Genomic DNA, 25,708 nt, shown 5'->3' with positions numbered 1-25,708 from the left:
TTTCCTTCTATTCTGATTGAATGGGTCGCTTAACGATCGCTGTGAATTCTGGGAGTCTGTGGAACGTCACGTCTGCAGCTCTCGCGTTACTTGCTGCCAGGAAGGAATTCTATTTAAATACTTCAATACATTTTATTTATAACATTTTCTGTTTTTAGGCGCGTCTTCTAAATTTACGGTGCTTCTATTATCTTTCCGCGCTTTTGTCAATATATATCGTGTGTCTGGTCATTTGATTAAAGTGCTTGAAGACTTTGCCACGCGCTGACACTAATCGACCACCATATCTTAGCAACCGCATCATAACAATTCTAATTCCGTTTCGAGTTTTGATTCAAACATTCAAAGCAGCTCAGATTTGCACTTTCCCAGCAAAAGACAAGACGCGAAAGATGTCTGCCTTCATCTACCTGCGGAGAATCGACTGGCTCCTGCCAAATGACGCCGTCAGTGTCCGGATTGCTCCGGAAGACATCCCCGGTTCAGTCAGCCATGGTAAGAACGGCAAAATGATGCCTAGAATATCTCAGCACTCGAAGAATGAAAGTCAGAACAGGCTTGGCTGGTCTTGTTGAATCTTGCAGTCTGTGATAACTATCTTATTTTGGAACTACGTGTCTTAGGATACTAAATAATAAAATGGTTCACCTTTAGCCCAACGGTGATTTGTTACCATGAAGCAGTAAAAATACGGGGCTCTTTTCAGCATGTCTGCTGTACTGCACAATGAAATCCGTAAAATCTGTGGCTGTGATGTGTTTGAACATAACAGGAAAGCGACGTCAAATGGTAAGGTAACAGGTGAACATGTCCCACATTGGCAAAAGCCAGCCAACGGGAGTAACCCCCCTCCTTCTGGGGGTGTGCCTAAATTCTCGTCTGAACGCGCTCATTTATTCACTTGCAGGGTGTTGCCATGAGATGGCGCTTTCTTTACAAAAACACATTTTAGTTGTGGTCACAAGTTCATACACAAGTACAACAAGTATCAACGAGAATCTTTTGGTAGCCATTAGCAAGCTTCTGGCATAATTGATACTTTAAAGTAAACTGAAGCTACAGCCAAAGTTTTTACAACACCGGAGACAAACAGGGCTAGGTACTTGGATAGCGAGCATGCCGGTACATACTAATCCAGCGCTATGATGTCATACAGTAACGAGACAGGAACTGTTTTGAAGCTTGGCATCCTGATCAGGAGTGACAATTTGTTGTTCTAATATTCATTTATTGTTTTGCATTGTTCCTGGAATAATGTGATTGCACATTTTATTCATCGACGTTTAATCCGTTGCATGTTATAAACTGTAAAAAGGCTAGTATTGTGTCTTTTCTTACAGTTGTTTTCAATTGCTAAGACAGGGTAGTATCTAGGGTAGCATCTCCACATGCCTGATCCATCCTTGGCATTGCTCTGGAGGAATATCCTGGCATCCAACATTCATTGTTTGATCTTGTGTCAACTGACATAATTTCTTTGTATTATGTGTTTTTTACAATCTGTTTTAGAAAGGGTCTTGATAGTGATTTAGCAAAATGACATGTTTCAGTTTTGACTGTCTTATTAGCAGTTTTTGGGTCAGTATGTAGGTATGTGCAAATTGGCCTCTGAAAATGTAATATTGTGAGTGAGACAGGAATCCATGGCTTTTGAAGCATTTAGTCATTGATTGCATTTTGTATGAAAGCAAAGTGAAATGCTAAACAGTTTAGCCCACATAAGTAAATGTTGTGGTGACTGCATGAAGAGTTTTGAGAAAGCAACTTCAGTATTGCAGTATTTGTCTTAGCAAATGAAAAAAAAACCTGTAAAATTCACACTGCCTTTCCAAACTGATTGGTGTGAAGAGCAGTGACAGACAGTCCAGACTGATGGGCCATTGACAGTATGCAAAGGTCTGGTGACTCCAAAGTCACTTCAAAGTTGTAACACTTTAGTAATCAAACCTCATACAATTTTCTGAATGTCTCATTCACCTTTGTGTAGCCATCCCCTATGTCTGTAAGCTTCAGAACTCAAGCTTAGGCTAGAAATATTTATAATGTGATTTTTTACAATTTGTCAGCACCACTGAAAATAAGTTTTTGAAAAGTGTATGTTTAAAGTAGATTTTAACAAAAAAAAAAATATATATAGAATAATCACATTCTAAATGTTGACAGATTATTGGTGCTGAGTTTGTGCTGAATAAAAGCATTCGTAGCACTTTGGGATAAATGTTTTTTAGACAGGTGAAATATTTAACAGTTTTTCTGAATTGCTGAAATATTAGAAATCGTTTTGGGAACAAAACTGCCGATTGCCAAAAGTCATTTATTGAATCAGTTACTTCTTTGGCAAAACTTTAAACCATGGTCACCTAGTTAGACACAATTTGCAGATCTCAGTCATCCTTTTTGCAAAACTCAAAACACATTCCCATTCATCAAAACACATTTTGCGCTATGGTGAACTTTGATGCAAAATAGAAAACACAGGCCACAGAAGTTAAGCGCAGCCAGCACACAGTAGTCATTTGAACACAATGACTCAAAACTATTCACACACATTTCTAAACATTTGAGGAAGCCAAAGAGTGACTAGAACATAGAATACATGCCATAGAAGGATAGGAGTTGCATTTTGAAGTCAAGGTACAAATGGGTCACACAGAGGATTCTTTCTGCATCACTCAACAAGGGATAGCATCGCTAGACCCAGCCCTGAGACATGGCGATGAGGCAGGATGAATATTCTTCTGTGACTCTGGCTTGGCAGTTGCACAACATTTTACTGTAATATGCCTCTCGTTTGTTTACTTTTTGGCGTTGTTCTTTACAGTCACTTTTCTGGAGTACTGAGTATGGCAAACGTTACATATTAATTATCAGTCATATGGTAGACGACCATAATTTTTTTAAACTATTATTATAGTCTTACGGTTTCTCATTTACATGTCAACAACAGTTTTGATTGGTACTGTTTTCATTTTTTGCTGTAGAGTGCTATGACTGTTCAGTAGTGTACCTTTACCCAACTGACGAGATGCATGGTCTGAAAACAGTGTTTGCTTTTGAGCAAAGATAATATAGTTTTGAGAAGATTGTTTGATTTTGCAAGACAAGCGTAAGGTTTTGTGAGTTTAGCTTGAATTTTAGAGTTTGTGCTTAGTGGTTTGATTACAGGAGATGAGAGATTTTAGGACATGTGTTTTAGCAATTCAGAAAAACAGTAAAATGTCAAGGCCTGTCAGACTACTTTGAAAGTGGGTGAGAGGCCTCAGACTCCATAGGGTTACAGTAAATACTTGTTATGCTATGTTTCTTTTATGTTCCTCTTTTTGTGTCTGGTACTATGACAAAAAATCCCAGTCTATCTATCTAGTGCTACTTCATTATCCCATTGTCTTTCTGCAATGTTCTCATGTACAGTACTGTCAGCAAAACAGCATGATACTACCACCACCATGCTTGACCGTTGGTTCAGTGTTCTTAGGTTAAGAAAACAACCTCACCTTGATCCCCTGCAAACATATCTCTTTTCATTGTGGCCAAGCAGAGAAGTTTATGACAGATTCACACGTCATCGTGACTGCCCCCAGCCCTCCTGTGAATGTGCAGCCATCAGCAGCCTTTCAGACTGTTAGCCAGAAGGAAAGACAGAACAGACTAAGGAATGCGTCCGTTTTATTCAAGCACAGTACAGAACCATAAGCATTTTTATTTTTCATTTTCCACTCTGTCCACCTTTATTCTCCACAAGCAACCGTATTACTTTGTTTAGGCCTGTAATTATTGTATTGCACACATCTTGGGTCCGCCTTATCTCCAAAAGGTGAAGTAAAATACAAAATTCTAATTTCATCAATAAACTGACTAAAACACATTTTGCTAGTTTTAGGCCATCTTTGCCTCACAACAGAAACAATTTCTTACATTTCTCAGGCCATCTATTGCAGTGTAGTCAGTTTATTAATGAAATTGGAATTTTGTCTAAATATAAGAAAATTATACTTCCTTAGATTTTCATTTTCTGCAGTGGAGTTACAATACCTGATTTCAGGTAAGTCATTTCTGCTTCCATAATCACTGCTCTCCCTGGTGGATGGATAAATCATTGCAAGTACTTTACACACATCATCGTGGGGGATCTCATTATAGCCAAGGTGCCACCCAAGGCCCAGCAGGGACCTGTCATGGACCAGCCAAGGACCAGCCAAGGCCCCATCATGGAAACAGGGGAAAATTCAAGCGGCTACATCTGTAAATTTGGTGCACATGAACCTTTCCAGTGTTGTTTTTCGCTGTTGTTCTGCATATCAGGGAATCTGTGCACTACATGGTGTGTTTTTATAGGTCAAGTTCCCCTGCTGAAATGCAGGCAGCCCAATTCAAGACCAGCGCATAAGTCTCCCAAGCATGTGTTTCCTATATCCGATAAGATGGCAGAATTTCTCTCAATGTGCAATACTGACTGCCAAGTGCGATATCTGTGATGTATGTGATGTACTTTTCTTGTAGAGTGACATAAGGATTCACTTTAATTAAATGTGTGTCCCCTATCTTTATAATCCAAAAGGACGAACCAGTACCAGCAGTGGAGGCCGTCAGAAGAAATGCCGCACTGGGCCACCGGCACCCAGCTCCCAAACCATATCTGGATCTGCTCCCATCCCGTTGGCGACCAGCAGGGCTCAGCAGGGCAGAAGACGCCGTAGAAATACGGCGGGAGGCCGGTCAGGCCGTAGAAAGAAGTGTAAAAAACAGAAGGGGCCATTTACAAAAAATTTGCAGAACCTGCTAACCTTCAGTAACCCCTTTGATTCAATCCAGGTGGGTGACAAGATCCCGTGTGTGGATCTCACCCAGAGTGACGACGAGGTTGCTACCATCCTGTGTCGCACTCCATCAATGTCAGAGCCTGAGCCCTGCTCACCAGCCTTCTCCTCCACTTCCTTCTTATTTCCATCACCAGTCCCATCCTCTTTTGCCTCCTCTCCATCCCCATCTTTTTTTACAGACTCTCCTCCTCCGTCACCATGTGTAGTCTCACCTGTAAGCCCATCTCCACACCCATCTTCACCTCCAGCCACAGTTCATCCCACCCCTCTGTATCAGGTTCCAGCGCAAGCTGCAGCCCCCTCATCTGAGCTGGTTACGGGTCCGACACCCCTACTTATTTCCCCTTCTGTTGTTTTTGAGAAAATGGAAAGATTCAATAAGATGCATAACTTTTATCTATGCAACTATTCTAAAATGACCTATGATGCCAAGTGCCTTGCTCATTACTGGTGTAATCAGTTTTGGAATGATTTTCAACATGCAGTTTACATCTGCAAGCAGGGGAAGAATCAAAATTCAGAGAATCACTACTCATATGGTGATAATGAGGGTGCCCAAGCTGAGCTGATATTTGATGATGAGGCGCTGGATCAGCTAAGTGCCATCCCCGGGGTCCTGGAGATGGCTGTGGAGATGGGCTATCAGTGTGATGTAAATAGTTTTTCATAGAACCTGTAAATAATTAGGTGAGACATCTCACAAGTACTTAGGATAATATAAGATTAAGGTAGTTTAACCTTATCTTAACTAATCCTAAGATTGTATGATATAAGATTACATAGGATAAGACTAAGAATAGGTTAAGATAAGGTTGTATATAATGTAAGATAACATAGAATAAGATAAGACTAAGATAGGATAAGTTAAGATTAAAGTAAGATAGTATGACATAAGATTACATAGGATAAGATAAGAATAGGTTAAGATAAGACTTCTTATTCTTGTTTTTCTATTAAATAAATATGGATTATTTTGCGTATGGTTTGTGTCTGTGAGGTTATTTAAAATATTGTGAAGTTTGACACAAAATTTGATTAGTTTAAATAATGATTGGTTAAACTGATGTACATGTAGAGAATTGTAGTGGTCTTGCTATTGAATTAAAGGACTCTTCAGATCTCAAGTGCAGTGCAAAAAGTATAGAGGGGTAATTCATTAAATGCTGCACGCACAGGGACATTTTTTTGGTGTTAAATCCAAATTGCATGACCATTCTACTGCAAATACAGGCCTTTAAGTTTAAAGGTGCCATGGAACTCTACTTTGAAAGCTTGTGAAACAGCAAAAAAGTTGTTGTTTCTTTGTTTTCTGCACATGCGTCCACCAACCGGAAGGAGCCAGAGAGTGGCATTAAGAGTCTGCAGCTGTGTATTATTGCAACAGTAGACTAAGCTAATTTCCTAGATCCTTAAATTTGCAAGCACTCATTTGAAGAGACAATGAACCTTTACCATATGTAAACTTAATCAACTTAAAACACATAAAAGACATTCTCCTTCACCTTCTCCCTTATACTACAAGCCTTCCATTTCAGTTTAGCTGATTTTTAACACAGCTGACTTCTCCACTTGTAATGAATCCTGCATATGTGACAAACCACGATACGCCACTGCCTGGTCATGCCTGTGAAGTTAACTAGAATGTCACTAGCAGGCTGGCAAATTAATCCACAAGTTGTAGAGTACAGCACTGCTGCTTGCTAATTGCTTTATTTTTCCCGCCTATAATGACATTCAGTGAGGAATATTTGATAGCGTACTTTCCTGCATACTTTGTCAATTTGCACCAGGCACCAACGCAGCTTCTCCCCTTGGTTTACTAGTCATGGGAAAACAATGTTCGCGGTGAGCAAGCTGGGCCCAACAGGGTGTGTCACGTGACTTACTTGCATCTTGCCACAGGCAGTGATGGGCTATATTAAAATGTCTGTAAGCCTAGTGATAAAGGTCCTTAAAATGACAGAAAGCAAACTAATAAATAAAACTACACATTTTTGTTAATACTTTCAAATGCGTCAGACACATACAGTAAGATCTCTCAAAGTATTTTCTGACATTTTTTTTTCCCGCCCACTAAAATACAAATCAGAAAATGCTCAGAAGCAATTACACATGTATTCTAAATACGTTGAACTACATCCACACTAGGGAAACTTAAAATATTATCTTGACAGTTGGTTAAAACCAGGCACAACTTGAGGAATAATGGAACTCAAAATGGGCTGGGATATCCCTGATCTGTCTGCCAGTTCCTTTCGGTATGTTCCGCGACAAATTCATCGTTCAGTTCTACCAGAATCACTCTTGGCACTCTGAAAGAGCGGATAAGCCACAAATCATCACTGGGAAGATAATCATTGTCATCTCTAAATACTCCCTCCCTTAATATTTGGGCACAATGTCCTCTGCCATAATCAAGCTGCATGTTATGGATTTTTACACTGATGGTTCACACTCTTCCCCAATCAGGAACCGTGGGTTGACAGATTGATCCGCGCTGCAGTGAACGCCCAGACCACCGCTTATAATGCTGGTCTCAACACTGGACTTTCTACTACGGCGCTGTGGAGAGCATCCCGACTCAGAACATTACTTCCTGATTTGGGAATAGCTGTGTTCAGGATCGAAAAGCCTGCAATTATTTAAATCTGATTTTAGGAAAACTTGTCATGGTATAAAAAGCACACCACCAAATGCATGAAATCTGAGTAAAATGTTTACCTTTTTAACGCAACCATAATAGAGGGGTCTGCATTTGCATTTATCACAGTCCCTGTAACAATCTAACATCATAGCACCACAACTATTGCGGATTCAGCCAACGGTGGCAACGTTACTAGCCAGCAGCGTTGTGCAGGTTACTGGAAATTACTAGTTATCAATTACTGCATATAAAAGTACTTATAACGAGGGTGGGACTGGGCCATGAGTCTGCGAGGAGTTTCGACGTGTGGTGGGTGCGGCAAGGGGCAGCATCAGCGCATGCTCCCCCAGCTTGACCTAACCTGTATATATATATATATATATATATGTATATATATAGCCTGATAAAGGAAGATAAGAGTGGGCTAAAGGTTGCATATTGATCACTTTAACATCGCGCCAACATCGGGGGAATATGGAATCAAATGATCGGTGGCGATGTTTCTGCAACACAGAGATATTTGCTGATGGGTTTTCAAGCATCGCGGAGATATAGTGCCAATGCATGTGTGCTCTCTGGCTAGTTATATTATTTCAGCGTTGCAGCCATGACAGTGCCAGACAATACAACCGTCTAATTGTATCTGTCAGCGTACCTACAATATCACACATTCATCACGCCACGGTGAGGTCGGATGGCGTTACATCATAAACAGGAAATTAGGGGAACATGCTAACACTGATATCTCTTCAAGCCATCATTAGTGGCTCCCTCATCTGGCCTCAGAAGTGGTTGCATCCCAGAGCCACCTGCTGGTCTTGGTGGCACTTCAGTGTTTGCCTGTAGAGGAGATGCTCAGTGGCAGTGATGGTGGGAGTCCCAGATGAGACAAGATGAGCACAGAGCTGTCCAGCCCATTGTTGCCAAAGGTCACATTCTACCAGAATGCCCTGACACTAACTTCCAAACATCCCACGGACCCCAGCTATCCCCTGTAGGGAAACTGAATAAGAAGCCTTTACCCTGGGCAGAAAATGCATTGTTTGTACAGTACGTCTTAGTGACAGAGTACCAATTTCAGAGGGCATTTTGTTGAAAAACATGCAGTGAAATATCTAATAACGATATCGGAACATTCAAACACAGCATACAATACAGTTTGCAAATGTAAACAGTTTTATTTAAAAGGACAGTTTAATTTCAGAGCCAATGGCCGTGTGACCAAAAACATTTGAATCATTATTATTCTCTTAGTAAAATGAAAAGCAGAAAACATTCCTGGAGCCTTCAATTTAGCGTGCACAGTGCCCTCTACAGGATTCTGTCGAAACAGCATCCCCGTCAGCCTCGTTCGCAGAACGTAGGAGTTCTTTTCCCAGCGTACCCTTTTCTTTATAAATCCCAAAATCTCCTTACAAATGTAAGTATGAATGTTTGTCATCTTTTTCGGTCACACGAAGCCTTTATAAATGAGATTCCCCCATTAATGCGTTTACATGGCTATGCTCTGTAACTGCGCCATTAAAAACACATGAAAACATCTTAATTGCGTCAAGGCACGTAAACGTAGTCACATGACAAAAGATAACTTCGTGACTTAGCAAAGTGCAGGTTCTTCGTTTCCTCTGTGTGGACCATAGAGCTGTGTATCCGAGTCTGACGACCCGCCACGTTTTAAGATACAGAGAATACACGTCAATATGCTGCTATATTTTGGAATTTTTTTAATCTGATCTCAGGAAAACTTGTCAAGGTATAAAAAGCACACCGCCATGAAATCTTAGTACAAATGTTTGCTTTTTTTTTTTTAACGCAACCATAATAGAGGGGTCTGCATTTATCACAGTCCCTGTAACAATCTAACATCATAGCACCATAACTACTGCGGATTCAGCCAACGGCGGCAACGTCACTAGTCAGCAGTGTTGTGCAGGTTACTGGAAATTACTACTCATCAATTACCGCATATAAATGTACTTTTAATACGGGTGGGATTGGACCATGTGTCTGCCAGGAGTTTCGACGTGTGGTGGGTGCAAATGGTCGGTGGCGATGTTTCTGCAACACAGAGATGTTTGCTGATGGGTTTTCAAGCATCGCGGAGACATAGTGCCAATGCATGTGTGCTCTCTGGCTAGTTATATTATTTCAGTGTTGCAGCTATGACAGTGCCAGACAATACAACCGTCTAATTGTATCTATCAGCGTACCTACAATACCACCCATTCATTGCGCCATGGTGAGGTCGGGTGGCGTTACATCATAAACGGGAAATTAAGGGAACATGCTGCCTTTATCCATTAATATTTTCACGCAAGACAAAGGTAAAGAGTGCATTTAAATTTCAGCACCTTCCGTGTTTTTTAATGGCAATTAGTTACATTACTCCTTACAGACAAGAGTAGTGGGATTATAGTAACGCCTTACTACCAACACTGCTAGGCTTGCTAATGCTAACGTTAGCAGTACAGCCTTATGCTACTTCCTCTCGCAAGATAAGATAGCGTTACTGTCACTGTGCAAATACAATGAGATGTCTTTGGAGCAAGGCTGTCGACGCCATGTTAAGGATAAAAGTACAAGTAAAATACAATATAAAATCAAAGAAACATACACCAACAGTAAAGAAGAACAAGGATGCGTAAAATACTGGTACCGGAAGCAAATAAACCAATAAAACACAGTCAGAGGAACACTGGAGAGTTCGGAGCAGCTGCGAATGTGCCGCCATCATTGTTCAGAATTCTTCACTTTGCGTTGCTACAGTGGAAGAGTGAAATGGCTGAAGATGGATTAGAGAATTTTCCAAGTGTGCTAAACATTCAGTTGTAAATAAAAACCAGTGTGAGATAAGAACGTCTCCTCGCCATTTCCTTCTATTCTGATTGAATGGGTCGCTTAACGATCGCTGTGAATTCTGGGAGTCTGTGGAACGTCACGTCTGCAGCTCTCGCGTTACTTGCTGCCAGGAAGGAATTCTATTTAAATACTTCAATACATTTTATTTATAACATTTTCTGTTTTTAGGCGTGTCTTCTAAATTTACGGTGCTTCTATTATCTTTCCGCGCTTTTGTCAATATATATCGTGTGTCTGGTCATTTGATTAAAGTGCTTGAAGACTTTGCCACGCGCTGACACTAATCGACCACCATATCTTAGCAACCGCATCATAACAATTCTAATTCCGTTTCGAGTTTTGATTCAAACATTCAAAGCAGCTCAGATTTGCACTTTCCCAGCAAAAGACAAGACGCGAAAGATGTCTGCCTTCATCTACCTGCGGAGAATCGACTGGCTCCTGCCAAATGACGCCGTCAGTGTCCGGATTGCTCCGGAAGACATCCCCGGTTCAGTCAGCCATGGTAAGAACGGCAAAATGATGCCTAGAATATCTCAGCACTCGAAGAATGAAAGTCAGAACAGGCTTGGCTGGTCTTGTTGAATCTTGCAGTCTGTGATAACTATCTTATTTTGGAACTACGTGTCTTAGGATACTAAATAATAAAATGGTTCACCTTTAGCCCAACGGTGATTTGTTACCATGAAGCAGTAAAAATACGGGGCTCTTTTCAGCATGTCTGCTGTACTGCACAATGAAATCCGTAAAATCTGTGGCTGTGATGTGTTTGAACATAACAGGAAAGCGACGTCAAATGGTAAGGTAACAGGTGAACATGTCCCACATTGGCAAAAGCCAGCCAACGGGAGTAACCCCCCTCCTTCTGGGGGTGTGCCTAAATTCTCGTCTGAACGCGCTCATTTATTCACTTGCAGGGTGTTGCCATGAGATGGCGCTTTCTTTACAAAAACACATTTTAGTTGTGGTCACAAGTTCATACACAAGTACAACAAGTATCAACGAGAATCTTTTGGTAGCCATTAGCAAGCTTCTGGCATAATTGATACTTTAAAGTAAACTGAAGCTACAGCCAAAGTTTTTACAACACCGGAGACAAACAGGGCTAGGTACTTGGATAGCGAGCATGCCGGTACATACTAATCCAGCGCTATGATGTCATACAGTAACGAGACAGGAACTGTTTTGAAGCTTGGCATCCTGATCAGGAGTGACAATTTGTTGTTCTAATATTCATTTATTGTTTTGCATTGTTCCTGGAATAATGTGATTGCACATTTTATTCATCGACGTTTAATCCGTTGCATGTTATAAACTGTAAAAAGGCTAGTATTGTGTCTTTTCTTACAGTTGTTTTCAATTGCTAAGACAGGGTAGTATCTAGGGTAGCATCTCCACATGCCTGATCCATCCTTGGCATTGCTCTGGAGGAATATCCTGGCATCCAACATTCATTGTTTGATCTTGTGTCAACTGACATAATTTCTTTGTATTATGTGTTTTTTACAATCTGTTTTAGAAAGGGTCTTGATAGTGATTTAGCAAAATGACATGTTTCAGTTTTGACTGTCTTATTAGCAGTTTTTGGGTCAGTATGTAGGTATGTGCAAATTGGCCTCTGAAAATGTAATATTGTGAGTGAGACAGGAATCCATGGCTTTTGAAGCATTTAGTCATTGATTGCATTTTGTATGAAAGCAAAGTGAAATGCTAAACAGTTTAGCCCACATAAGTAAATGTTGTGGTGACTGCATGAAGAGTTTTGAGAAAGCAACTTCAGTATTGCAGTATTTGTCTTAGCAAATGAAAAAAAAACCTGTAAAATTCACACTGCCTTTCCAAACTGATTGGTGTGAAGAGCAGTGACAGACAGTCCAGACTGATGGGCCATTGACAGTATGCAAAGGTCTGGTGACTCCAAAGTCACTTCAAAGTTGTAACACTTTAGTAATCAAACCTCATACAATTTTCTGAATGTCTCATTCACCTTTGTGTAGCCATCCCCTATGTCTGTAAGCTTCAGAACTCAAGCTTAGGCTAGAAATATTTATAATATGATTTTTTACAATTTGTCAGCACCACTGAAAATAAGTTTTTGAAAAGTGTATGTTTAAAGTAGATTTTAACAAAAAAAAAAATATATATATAGAATAATCACATTCTAAATGTTGACAGATTATTGGTGCTGAGTTTGTGCTGAATAAAAGCATTCGTAGCACTTTGGGATAAATGTTTTTTAGACAGGTGAAATATTTAACAGTTTTTCTGAATTGCTGAAATATTAGAAATCGTTTTGGGAACAAAACTGCCGATTGCCAAAAGTCATTTATTGAATCAGTTACTTCTTTGGCAAAACTTTAAACCATGGTCACCTAGTTAGACACAATTTGCAGATCTCAGTCATCCTTTTTGCAAAACTCAAAACACATTCCCATTCATCAAAACACATTTTGCGCTATGGTGAACTTTGATGCAAAATAGAAAACACAGGCCACAGAAGTTAAGCGCAGCCAGCACACAGTAGTCATTTGAACACAATGACTCAAAACTATTCACACACATTTCTAAACATTTGAGGAAGCCAAAGAGTGACTAGAACATAGAATACGTGCCATAGAAGGATAGGAGTTGCATTTTGAAGTCAAGGTACAAATGGGTCACACAGAGGATTCTTTCTGCATCACTCAACAAGGGATAGCATCGCTAGACCCAGCCCTGAGACATGGCGATGAGGCAGGATGAATATTCTTCTGTGACTCTGGCTTGGCAGTTGCACAACATTTTACTGTAATATGCCTCTCGTTTGTTTACTTTTTGGCGTTGTTCTTTACAGTCACTTTTCTGGAGTACTGAGTATGGCAAACGTTACATATTAATTATCAGTCATATGGTAGACGACCATCATTTTTTTTTAACTATTATTATAGTCTTACGGTTTCTCATTTACATGTCAACAACAGTTTTGATTGGTACTGTTTTCATTTTTTTCTGTAGAGTGCTATGACTGTTCAGTAGTGTACCTTTACCCAACTGACGAGATGCATGGTCTGAAAACAGTGTTTGCTTTTGAGCAAAGATAATATAGTTTTGAGAAGATTGTTTGATTTTGCAAGACAAGCGTAAGGTTTTGTGAGTTTAGCTTGAATTTTAGAGTTTGTGCTTAGTGGTTTGATTACAGGAGATGAGAGATTTTAGGACATGCGTTTTAGCAATTCAGAAAAACAGTAAAATGTCAAGGCCTGTCAGACTACTTTGAAAGTGGGTGAGAGGCCTCAGACTCCATAGGGTTACAGTAAATACTTGTTATGCTATGTTTCTTTTATGTTCCTCTTTTTGTGTCTGGTACTATGACAAAAAATCCCAGTCTATCTATCTAGTGCTACTTCATTATCCCATTGTCTTTCTGCAATGTTCTCATGTACAGTACTGTCAGCAAAACAGCATGATACTACCACCACCATGCTTGACCGTTGGTTCAGTGTTCTTAGGTTAAGAAAACAACCTCACCTTGATCCCCTGCAAACATATCTCTTTTCATTGTGGCCAAGCAGAGCAGTTTATGACAGATTCACACGTCATCGTGACTGCCCCCAGCCCTCCTGTGAATGTGCAGCCATCAGCAGCCTTTCAGACTGTTAGCCAGAAGGAAAGACAGAACAGACTAAGGAATGCGTCCGTTTTATTCAAGCACAGTACAGAACCATAAGCATTTTTATTTTTCATTTTCCACTCTGTCCACCTTTATTCTCCACAAGCAACCGTATTACTTTGTTTAGGCCTGTAATTATTGTATTGCACACATCTTGGGTCCGCCTTATCTCCAAAAGGTGAAGTAAAATACAAAATTCTAATTTCATCAATAAACTGACTAAAACACATTTTGCTAGTTTTAGGCCATCTTTGCCTCACAACAGAAACAATTTCTTACATTTCACAGGCCATTTATTGCAGTGTAGTCAGTTTATTAATGAAATTGGAATTTTGTCTAAATATAAGAAAATTATACTTCCTTAGATTTTCATTTTCTGCAGTGGAGTTACAATACCTGATTTCAGGTAAGTCATTTCTGCTTCCATAATCACTGCTCTCCCTGGTGGATGGATAAATCATTGCAAGTACTTTACACACATCATCGTGGGGGATCTCATTATAGCCAAGGTGCCACCCAAGGCCCAGCAGGGACCTGTCATGGACCAGCCAAGGACCAGCCAAGGCCCCATCATGGAAACAGGGGAAAATTCAAGCGGCTACATCTGTAAATTTGGTGCACATGAACCTTTCCAGTGTTGTTTTTCGCTGTTGTTCTGCATGTCAGGGAATCTGTGCACTACATGGTGTGTTTTTATAGGTCAAGTTCCCCTGCTGAAATGCAGGCAGCCCAATTCAAGACCAGCGCATAAGTCTCCCAAGCATGTGTTTCCTATATCCGATAAGATGGCAGAATTTCTCTCAATGTGCAATACTGACTGCCAAGTGCGATATCTGTGATGTATGTGATGTACTTTTCTTGTAGAGTGACATATGGATTCACTTTGATTAAATTTGCTGTCCCCTGTCTTTATAATCCCAAAGGACGAACCAGTACCAGCAGTGGAGGCCGTCGGAGGAAATGCCACACTGGGCCGCCGGCACCCAGCTCCCTCACCATATCTGGATCTGCTCCCATCCCGGTGGCGACCAGCAGGGCTCAGCAGGGCAGAAGACGCCGTAGAAATACGGCGGGAGGCCGGTCAGGCCGTAGAAAGAAGTACAAAAAACAGAAGGGGCCATTTACCAAAAATTTACAGAAGCTGCTAACCTTCAGTGACAGCAAATTGGCAAACCCCTTTGACTCAATCCAGGTGGGTGACCAGATCCCGTGTGAGGATCTCACCCAGAGTGACGACGAGGTTGCTAGCATCCTGTGTCGCACTCCATCAATTTTAGAGCCTGAGCCCTGCTCACCAGCCTTCTCTTCCACTTCCTTCTTATTTCCATCACCAGTCCCATCCTCTTTTGCCTCCTCTCCATCCCCATCTTTTTTTACAGACTCTCCTCCTCCGTCACCATGTGTAGTCTCACCTGTAAGCCCAGCTCCACACCCATCTTCAGCTCCAGCCATGGTTCATCCCACCCCTCTGTATCAGGTTCCAGCGCAGGCTGCAGCCCCCTCATCTGAGCTGGTTACGGGTCCGAAACCCCCACTTATGTCCCCTTCTATTGTTTTTGAAAAAATGGAAAGATTCAATAAGTTCCATAACTTTTATCTATGCAACTACTCAGCCATGACCTACGATGCCAAGTGCCTTGCTCATTACTGGTGTAATCAGTTTTGGAACGATTTTCAGCATGCAGTGTACATCTGCAAGCAGGGGAGGAATCAAAATTCAGGGGGTCACTATTCATATGGTGATAATGAGGGTGCCCAAGCTGAGCTGATGTTTCCTGATGAGGCGCTGGATCAGCTGTGTGCCATTCCCGGGGTCCTGGAGATGGCTGTGGAGATGGGCTATCAGTGTGATGTAAATAGTTTTTCATAGAACCTGTAAATAATTAGGTGAGACATCTCACAAGTACTTAGGATAATATAAGATTAAGGTAGTTTAACCTTATCTTAACTAATCCTAAGATTGTATGATATAAGATTACATAGGATAAGACTAAGAATAGGTTAAGATAAGGTTGTATATAATGTAAGATAACATAGAATAAGATAAGACTAAGATAGGATAAGTTAAGATTAAAGTAAGATAGTATGACATAAGATTACATAGGATAAGATAAGAATAGGTTAAGATAAGACTTCTTATTCTTGTTTTTCTATTAAATAAATATGGATTATTTTGCGTATGGTTTGTGTCTGTGAGGTTATTTAAAATATTGTGAAGTTTGACACAAAATTTGATTAGTTTAAATAATGATTGGTTAAACTGATGTACATGTAGAGAATTGTAGTGGTCTTGCTATTGAATTAAAGGACTCTTCAGATCTCAAGTGCAGTGCAAAAAGTATAGAGGGGTAATTCATTAAATGCTGCACGCACAGGGACATTTTTTTGGTGTTAAATCCAAATTGCATGACCATTCTACTGCAAATACAGGCCTTTAAGTTTAAAGGTGCCATGGAACTCTACTTTGAAAGCTTGTGAAACAGCAAAAAAGTTGTTGTTTCTTTGTTTTCTGCACATGCGTCCACCAACCGGAAGGAGCCAGAGAGTGGCATTAAGAGTCTGCAGCTGTGTATTATTGCAACAGTAGACTAAGCTAATTTCCTAGATCCTTAAATTTGCAAGCACTCATTTGAAGAGACAATGAACCTTTACCATATGTAAACTTAATCAACTTAAAACACATAAAAGACATTCTCCTTCACCTTCTCCCTTATACTACAAGCCTTCCATTTCAGTTTAGCTGATTTTTAACACAGCTGACTTCTCCACTTGTAATGAATCCTGCATATGTGACAAACCACGATACGCCACTGCCTGGTCATGCCTGTGAAGTTAACTAGAATGTCACTAGCAGGCTGGCAAATTAATCCACAAGTTGTAGAGTACAGCACTGCTGCTTGCTAATTGCTTTATTTTTCCCGCCTATAATGACATTCAGTGAGGAATATTTGATAGCGTACTTTCCTGCATACTTTGTCAATTTGCACCAGGCACCAACGCAGCTTCTCCCCTTGGTTTACTAGTCATGGGAAAACAATGTTCGCGGTGAGCAAGCTGGGCCCAACAGGGTGTGTCACGTGACTTACTTGCATCTTGCCACAGGCAGTGATGGGCTATATTAAAATGTCTGTAAGCCTAGTGATAAAGGTCCTTAAAATGACAGAAAGCAAACTAATAAATAAAACTACACATTTTTGTTAATACTTTCAAATGCGTCAGACACATACAGTAAGATCTCTCAAAGTATTTTCTGACATTTTTTTTTCCCGCCCACTAAAATACAAATCAGAAAATGCTCAGAAGCAATTACACATGTATTCTAAATACGTTGAACTACATCCACACTAGGGAAACTTAAAATATTATCTTGACAGTTGGTTAAAACCAGGCACAACTTGAGGAATAATGGAACTCAAAATGGGCTGGGATATCCCTGATCTGTCTGCCAGTTCCTTTCGGTATGTTCCGCGACAAATTCATCGTTCAGTTCTACCAGAATCACTCTTGGCACTCTGAAAGAGCGGATAAGCCACAAATCATCACTGGGAAGATAATCATTGTCATCTCTAAATACTCCCTCCCTTAATATTTGGGCACAATGTCCTCTGCCATAATCAAGCTGCATGTTATGGATTTTTACACTGATGGTTCACACTCTTCCCCAATCAGGAACCGTGGGTTGACAGATTGATCCGCGCTGCAGTGAACGCCCAGACCACCGCTTATAATGCTGGTCTCAACACTGGACTTTCTACTACGGCGCTGTGGAGAGCATCCCGACTCAGAACATTACTTCCTGATTTGGGAATAGCTGTGTTCAGGATCGAAAAGCCTGCAATTATTTAAATCTGATTTTAGGAAAACTTGTCATGGTATAAAAAGCACACCACCAAATGCATGAAATCTGAGTAAAATGTTTACCTTTTTAACGCAACCATAATAGAGGGGTCTGCATTTGCATTTATCACAGTCCCTGTAACAATCTAACATCATAGCACCACAACTATTGCGGATTCAGCCAACGGTGGCAACGTTACTAGCCAGCAGCGTTGTGCAGGTTACTGGAAATTACTAGTTATCAATTACTGCATATAAAAGTACTTATAACGAGGGTGGGACTGGGCCATGAGTCTGCGAGGAGTTTCGACGTGTGGTGGGTGCGGCAAGGGGCAGCATCAGCGCATGCTCCCCCAGCTTGACCTAACCTGTATATATATATATATATATGTATATATATAGCCTGATAAAGGAAGATAAGAGTGGGCTAAAGGTTGCATATTGATCACTTTAACATCGCGCCAACATCGGGGGAATATGGAATCAAATGATCGGTGGCGATGTTTCTGCAACACAGAGATGTTTGCTGATGGGTTTTCAAGCATCGCGGAGATATAGTGCCAATGCATGTGTGCTCTCTGGCTAGTTATATTATTTCAGCGTTGCAGCCATGACAGTGCCAGACAATACAACCGTCTAATTGTATCTGTCAGCGTACCTACAATATCACACATTCATCACGCCACGGTGAGGTCGGATGGCGTTACATCATAAACAGGAAATTAGGGGAACATGCTAACACTGATATCTCTTCAAGCCATCATTAGTGGCTCCCTCATCTGGCCTCAGAAGTGGTTGCATCCCAGAGCCACCTGCTGGTCTTGGTGGCACTTCAGTGTTTGCCTGTAGAGGAGATGCTCAGTGGCAGTGATGGTGGGAGTCCCAGATGAGACAAGATGAGCACAGAGCTGTCCAGCCCATTGTTGCCAAAGGTCACATTCTACCAGAATGCCCTGACACTAACTTCCAAACATCCCACGGACCCCAGCTATCCCCTGTAGGGAAACTGAATAAGAAGCCTTTACCCTGGGCAGAAAATGCATTGTTTGTACAGTACGTCTTAGTGACAGAGTACCAATTTCAGAGGGCATTTTGTTGAAAAACATGCAGTGAAATATCTAATAACGATATCGGAACATTCAAACACAGCATACAATACAGTTTGCAAATGTAAACAGTTTTATTTAAAAGGACAGTTTAATTTCAGAGCCAATGGCCGTGTGACCAAAAACATTTGAATCATTATTATTCTCTTAGTAAAATGAAAAGCAGAAAACATTCCTGGAGCCTTCAATTTAGCGTGCACAGTGCCCTCTACAGGATTCTGTCGAAACAGCATCCCCGTCAGCCTCGTTCGCAGAACGTAGGAGTTCTTTTCCCAGCGTACCCTTTTCTTTATAAATCCCAAAATCTCCTTACAAATGTAAGTATGAATGTTTGTCATCTTTTTCGGTCACACGAAGCCTTTATAAATGAGATTCCCCCATTAATGCGTTTACATGGCTATGCTCTGTAACTGCGCCATTAAAAACACATGAAAACATCTTAATTGCGTCAAGGCACGTAAACGTAGTCACATGACAAAAGATAACTTCGTGACTTAGCAAAGTGCAGGTTCTTCGTTTCCTCTGTGTGGACCATAGAGCTGTGTATCCGAGTCTGACGACCCGCCACGTTTTAAGATACAGAGAATACACGTCAATATGCTGCTATATTTTGGAATTTTTTTTTATCTGATCTCAGGAAAACTTGTCAAGGTATAAAAAGCACACCGCCATGAAATCTGAGTACAAATGTTTGCTTTTTTTTTTTAACGCAACCATAATAGAGGGGTCTGCATTTATCACAGTCCCTGTAACAATCTAACATCATAGCACCATAACTACTGCGGATTCAGCCAACGGCGGCAACGTCACTAGTCAGCAGTGTTGTGCAGGTTACTGGAAATTACTACTCATCAATTACCGCATATAAATGTACTTTTAATACGGGTGGGATTGGACCATGTGTCTGCCAGGAGTTTCGACGTGTGGTGGGTGCAAATGGTCGGTGGCGATGTTTCTGCAACACAGAGATGTTTGCTGATGGGTTTTCAAGCATCGCGGAGACATAGTGCCAATGCATGTGTGCTCTCTGGCTAGTTATATTATTTCAGTGTTGCAGCTATGACAGTGCCAGACAATACAACCGTCTAATTGTATCTATCAGCGTACCTACAATACCACCCATTCATTGCGCCATGGTGAGGTCGGGTGGCGTTACATCATAAACGGGAAATTAAGGGAACATGCTGCCTTTATCCATTAATATTTTCACGCAAGACAAAGGTAAAGAGTGCATTTAAATTTCAGCACCTTCCGTGTTTTTTAATGGCAATTAGTTACATTACTCCTTACAGACAAGAGTAGTGGGATTATAGTAACGCCTTACTACCAACACTGCTAGGCTTGCTAATGCTAACGTTAGCAGTACAGCCTTATGCTACTTCCTCTCGCAAGATAAGATAGCGTTACTGTCACTGTGCAAATACAATGAGATGTCTTTGGAGCAAGGCTGTCGACGCCATGTTAAGGATAAAAGTACAAGTAAAATACAATATAAAATCAAAGAAACATACACCAACAGTAAAGAAGAACAAGGATGCGTAAAATACTGGTACCGGAAGCAAATAAACCAATAAAACACAGTCAGAGGAACACTGGAGAGTTCGGAGCAGCTGCGAATGTGCCGCCATCATTGTTCAGAATTCTTCACTTTGCGTTGCTACAGTGGAAGAGTGAAATGGCTGAAGATGGATTACAGAATTTTCCAAGTGTGCTAAACATTCAGTTGTAAATAAAAACCAGTGTGAGATAAGAACGTCTCCTCGCCATTTCCTTCTATTCTGATTGAATGGGTCGCTTAACGATCGCTGTGAATTCTGGGAGTCTGTGGAACGTCACGTCTGCAGCTCTCGCGTTACTTGCTGCCAGGAAGGAATTCTATTTAAATACTTCAATACATTTTATTTATAACATTTTCTGTTTTTAGGCGTGTCTTCTAAATTTACGGTGCTTCTATTATCTTTCCGCGCTTTTGTCAATATATATCGTGTGTCTGGTCATTTGATTAAAGTGCTTGAAGACTTTGCCACGCGCTGACACTAATCGACCACCATATCTTAGCAACCGCATCATAACAATTCTAATTCCGTTTCGAGTTTTGATTCAAACATTCAAAGCAGCTCAGATTTGCACTTTCCCAGCAAAAGACAAGACGCGAAAGATGTCTGCCTTCATCTACCTGCGGAGAATCGACTGGCTCCTGCCAAATGACGCCGTCAGTGTCCGGATTGCTCCGGAAGACATCCCCGGTTCAGTCAGCCATGGTAAGAACGGCAAAATGATGCCTAGAATATCTCAGCACTCGAAGAATGAAAGTCAGAACAGGCTTGGCTGGTCTTGTTGAATCTTGCAGTCTGTGATAACTATCTTATTTTGGAACTACGTGTCTTAGGATACTAAATAATAAAATGGTTCACCTTTAGCCCAACGGTGATTTGTTACCATGAAGCAGTAAAAATACGGGGCTCTTTTCAGCATGTCTGCTGTACTGCACAATGAAATCCGTAAAATCTGTGGCTGTGATGTGTTTGAACATAACAGGAAAGCGACGTCAAATGGTAAGGTAACAGGTGAACATGTCCCACATTGGCAAAAGCCAGCCAACGGGAGTAACCCCCCTCCTTCTGGGGGTGTGCCTAAATTCTCGTCTGAACGCGCTCATTTATTCACTTGCAGGGTGTTGCCATGAGATGGCGCTTTCTTTACAAAAACACATTTTAGTTGTGGTCACAAGTTCATACACAAGTACAACAAGTATCAACGAGAATCTTTTGGTAGCCATTAGCAAGCTTCTGGCATAATTGATACTTTAAAGTAAACTGAAGCTACAGCCAAAGTTTTTACAACACCGGAGACAAACAGGGCTAGGTACTTGGATAGCGAGCATGCCGGTACATACTAATCCAGCGCTATGATGTCATACAGTAACGAGACAGGAACTGTTTTGAAGCTTGGCATCCTGATCAGGAGTGACAATTTGTTGTTCTAATATTCATTTATTGTTTTGCATTGTTCCTGGAATAATGTGATTGCACATTTTATTCATCGACGTTTAATCCGTTGCATGTTATAAACTGTAAAAAGGCTAGTATTGTGTCTTTTCTTACAGTTGTTTTCAATTGCTAAGACAGGGTAGTATCTAGGGTAGCATCTCCACATGCCTGATCCATCCTTGGCATTGCTCTGGAGGAATATCCTGGCATCCAACATTCATTGTTTGATCTTGTGTCAACTGACATAATTTCTTTGTATTATGTGTTTTTTACAATCTGTTTTAGAAAGGGTCTTGATAGTGATTTAGCAAAATGACATGTTTCAGTTTTGACTGTCTTATTAGCAGTTTTTGGGTCAGTATGTAGGTATGTGCAAATTGGCCTCTGAAAATGTAATATTGTGAGTGAGACAGGAATCCATGGCTTTTGAAGCATTTAGTCATTGATTGCATTTTGTATGAAAGCAAAGTGAAATGCTAAACAGTTTAGCCCACATAAGTAAATGTTGTGGTGACTGCATGAAGAGTTTTGAGAAAGCAACTTCAGTATTGCAGTATTTGTCTTAGCAAATGAAAAAAAAACCTGTAAAATTCACACTGCCTTTCCAAACTGATTGGTGTGAAGAGCAGTGACAGACAGTCCAGACTGATGGGCCATTGACAGTATGCAAAGGTCTGGTGACTCCAAAGTCACTTCAAAGTTGTAACACTTTAGTAATCAAACCTCATACAATTTTCTGAATGTCTCATTCACCTTTGTGTAGCCATCCCCTATGTCTGTAAGCTTCAGAGCTCAAGCTTAGGCTAGAAATATTTATAATGTGATTTTTTACAATTTGTCAGCACCACTGAAAATAGGTTTTTGAAGAGTGTATGTTTAAAGTAGATTTTAACAAAAAAATAAAAAATAAATAGAATAATCACATTCTAAATGTTGACAGATTATTGGTGCTGAGTTTGTGCTGAATAAAGCCAAAGAGTGACTAGAACATAGAATACGTGCCATAGAAGGATAGGAGTTGCATTTTGAAGTCAAGGTACAAATGGGTCACACAGAGGATTCTTTCTGCATCACTCAACAAGGGATAGCATCGCTAGACCCAGCCCTGAGACATGGCGATGAGGCAGGATGAATATTCTTCTGTGACTCTGGCTTGGCAGTTGCACAACATTTTACTGTAATATGCCTCTCGTTTGTTTACTTTTTGGCGTTGTTCTTTACAGTCACTTTTCTGGAGTACTGAGTATGGCAAACGTTACATATTAATTATCAGTCATATGGTAGACGACCATAATTTTTTTTAACTATTATTATAGTCTTACGGTTTCTCATTTACATGTCAACAACAGTTTTGATTGGTACTGTTTTCATTTTTTGCTGTAGAGTGCTATGACTGTTCAGTAGTGTACCTTTACCCAACTGACGAGATGCATGGTCTGAAAACAGTGTTTGCTTTTGAGCAAAGATAATATAGTTTTGAGAAGATTGTTTGATTTTGCAAGACAAGCGTAAGGTTTTGTGAGTTTAGCTTGAATTTTAGAGTTTGTGCTTAGTGGTTTGATTACAGGAGATGAGAGATTTTAGGACATGCGTTTTAGCAATTCAGAAAAACAGTAAAATGTCAAGGCCTGTCAGACTACTTTGAAAGTGGGTGAGAGGCCTCAGACTCCATAGGGTTACAGTAAATACTTGTTATGCTATGTTTCTTTTATGTTCCTCTTTTTGTGTCTGGTACTATGACAAAAAATCCCAGTCTATCTATCTAGTGCTACTTCATTATCCCATTGTCTTTCTGCAATGTTCTCATGTACAGTACTGTCAGCAAAACAGCATGATACTACCACCACCATGCTTGACCGTTGGTTCAGTGTTCTTAGGTTAAGAAAACAACCTCACCTTGATCCCCTGCAAACATATCTCTTTTCATTGTGGCCAAGCAGAGCAGTTTATGACAGATTCACACGTCATCGTGACTGCCCCCAGCCCTCCTGTGAATGTGCAGCCATCAGCAGCCTTTCAGACTGTTAGCCAGAAGGAAAGACAGAACAGACTAAGGAATGCGTCCGTTTTATTCAAGCACAGTACAGAACCATAAGCATTTTTATTTTTCATTTTCCACTCTGTCCACCTTTATTCTCCACAAGCAACCGTATTACTTTGTTTAGGCCTGTAATTATTGTATTGCACACATCTTGGGTCCGCCTTATCTCCAAAAGGTGAAGTAAAATACAAAATTCTAATTTCATCAATAAACTGACTAAAACACATTTTGCTAGTTTTAGGCCATCTTTGCCTCACAACAGAAACAATTTCTTACATTTCACAGGCCATTTATTGCAGTGTAGTCAGTTTATTAATGAAATTGGAATTTTGTCTAAATATAAGAAAATTATACTTCCTTAGATTTTCATTTTCTGCAGTGGAGTTACAATACCTGATTTCAGGTAAGTCATTTCTGCTTCCATAATCACTGCTCTCCCTGGTGGATGGATAAATCATTGCAAGTACTTTACACACATCATCGTGGGGGATCTCATTATAGCCAAGGTGCCACCCAAGGCCCAGCAGGGACCTGTCATGGACCAGCCAAGGACCAGCCAAGGCCCCATCATGGAAACAGGGGAAAATTCAAGCGGCTACATCTGTAAATTTGGTGCACATGAACCTTTCCAGTGTTGTTTTTCGCTGTTGTTCTGCATGTCAGGGAATCTGTGCACTACATGGTGTGTTTTTATAGGTCAAGTTCCCCTGCTGAAATGCAGGCAGCCCAATTCAAGACCAGCGCATAAGTCTCCCAAGCATGTGTTTCCTATATCCGATAAGATGGCAGAATTTCTCTCAATGTGCAATACTGACTGCCAAGTGCGATATCTGTGATGTATGTGATGTACTTTTCTTGTAGAGTGACATATGGATTCACTTTGATTAAATTTGCTGTCCCCTGTCTTTATAATCCCAAAGGACGAACCAGTACCAGCAGTGGAGGCCGTCGGAGGAAATGCCACACTGGGCCGCCGGCACCCAGCTCCCTCACCATATCTGGATCTGCTCCCATCCCGGTGGCGACCAGCAGGGCTCAGCAGGGCAGAAGACGCCGTAGAAATACGGCGGGAGGCCGGTCAGGCCGTAGAAAGAAGTACAAAAAACAGAAGGGGCCATTTACCAAAAATTTACAGAAGCTGCTAACCTTCAGTGACAGCAAATTGGCAAACCCCTTTGACTCAATCCAGGTGGGTGACCAGATCCCGTGTGAGGATCTCACCCAGAGTGACGACGAGGTTGCTAGCATCCTGTGTCGCACTCCATCAATTTTAGAGCCTGAGCTGCTCACCAGCCTTCTCTTCCACTTCCTTCTTATTTCCATCACCAGTCCCATCCTCTTTTGCCTCCTCTCCATCCCCATCTTTTTTTACAGACTCTCCTCCTCCGTCACCATGTGTAGTCTCACCTGTAAGCCCAGCTCCACACCCATCTTCAGCTCCAGCCATGGTTCATCCCACCCCTCTGTATCAGGTTCCAGCGCAGGCTGCAGCCCCCTCATCTGAGCTGGTTACGGGTCCGAAACCCCCACTTATGTCCCCTTCTATTGTTTTTGAAAAAATGGAAAGATTCAATAAGTTCCATAACTTTTATCTATGCAACTACTCAGCCATGACCTACGATGCCAAGTGCCTTGCTCATTACTGGTGTAATCAGTTTTGGAACGATTTTCAGCATGCAGTGTACATCTGCAAGCAGGGGAGGAATCAAAATTCAGGGGGTCACTATTCATATGGTGATAATGAGGGTGCCCAAGCTGAGCT

At 40.9% G+C, this 25,708-nt stretch overlaps 1 protein-coding gene and 2 long non-coding RNA genes across 6 annotated transcripts; 1 reads left to right on the top strand and 2 right to left on the bottom strand.

Annotated features, from left to right (window-relative positions):
• Positions 1–370: 370 nt before the first annotated feature.
• Positions 371–25,450, top strand: LOC125729865 (uncharacterized). Of its 4 annotated transcripts, none has more exons than XR_007390265.1 (2): positions 371–495; positions 4,559–4,688. XR_007390265.1 is itself a non-coding variant. In XM_049005707.1 (2 exons), the coding sequence occupies exons 1-2, from the start codon at positions 393–395 to the stop codon at positions 25,448–25,450; spliced, it is 687 nt and encodes a 228-aa protein (XP_048861664.1). In that variant the 5' UTR covers positions 377–392. The 4 variants fall into 4 exon arrangements, 3 of the variants coding, with proteins under 3 accessions (XP_048861664.1, XP_048861663.1, XP_048861662.1); XM_049005707.1 differs by lacking the exon at positions 4,559–4,688 and adding an exon at positions 24,867–25,450 and having other exon boundaries at positions 377–495; XM_049005706.1 differs by lacking the exons at positions 371–495; positions 4,559–4,688 and adding exons at positions 10,710–10,828; positions 24,867–25,450.
• LOC125729868 (uncharacterized) lies at positions 13,046–15,476 on the bottom strand. Its single transcript, XR_007390268.1, has 3 exons — positions 14,969–15,476; positions 13,831–13,955; positions 13,046–13,172 (listed from the first exon to the last, which is right to left on the bottom strand). It is a non-coding gene; the product is annotated as an uncharacterized LOC125729868 (long non-coding RNA).
• Positions 23,018–25,052, bottom strand: LOC125729867 (uncharacterized). Its single transcript, XR_007390266.1, has 3 exons — positions 24,940–25,052; positions 23,802–23,926; positions 23,018–23,144 (listed from the first exon to the last, which is right to left on the bottom strand). It is a non-coding gene; the product is annotated as an uncharacterized LOC125729867 (long non-coding RNA).
• Positions 25,451–25,708: the final 258 nt, after the last annotated feature.

This window comes from Brienomyrus brachyistius, unplaced genomic scaffold, assembly GCF_023856365.1.
Source record: "Brienomyrus brachyistius isolate T26 unplaced genomic scaffold, BBRACH_0.4 scaffold828, whole genome shotgun sequence".
NCBI lineage: Eukaryota > Metazoa > Chordata > Actinopteri > Osteoglossiformes > Mormyridae > Brienomyrus > Brienomyrus brachyistius.
The sequence above is the reverse complement of the archived record's forward strand: the minus strand, read 5'-3'. Positions and strand labels throughout refer to the sequence as shown.

Bases quoted from the DNA above. Each gene is read 5' to 3' on its own strand.
- LOC125729865 (XM_049005707.1), top strand. From the start codon at position 393: ATGTCTGCCTTCATCTACCTGCGGAGAATCGACTGGCTCCTGCCAAAT. The intron at 496-24,866 runs GTAAGAACGGCA...ATAATCCCAAAG, and splicing joins CCCCGGTTCAGTCAGCCATG to GACGAACCAGTACCAGCAGT.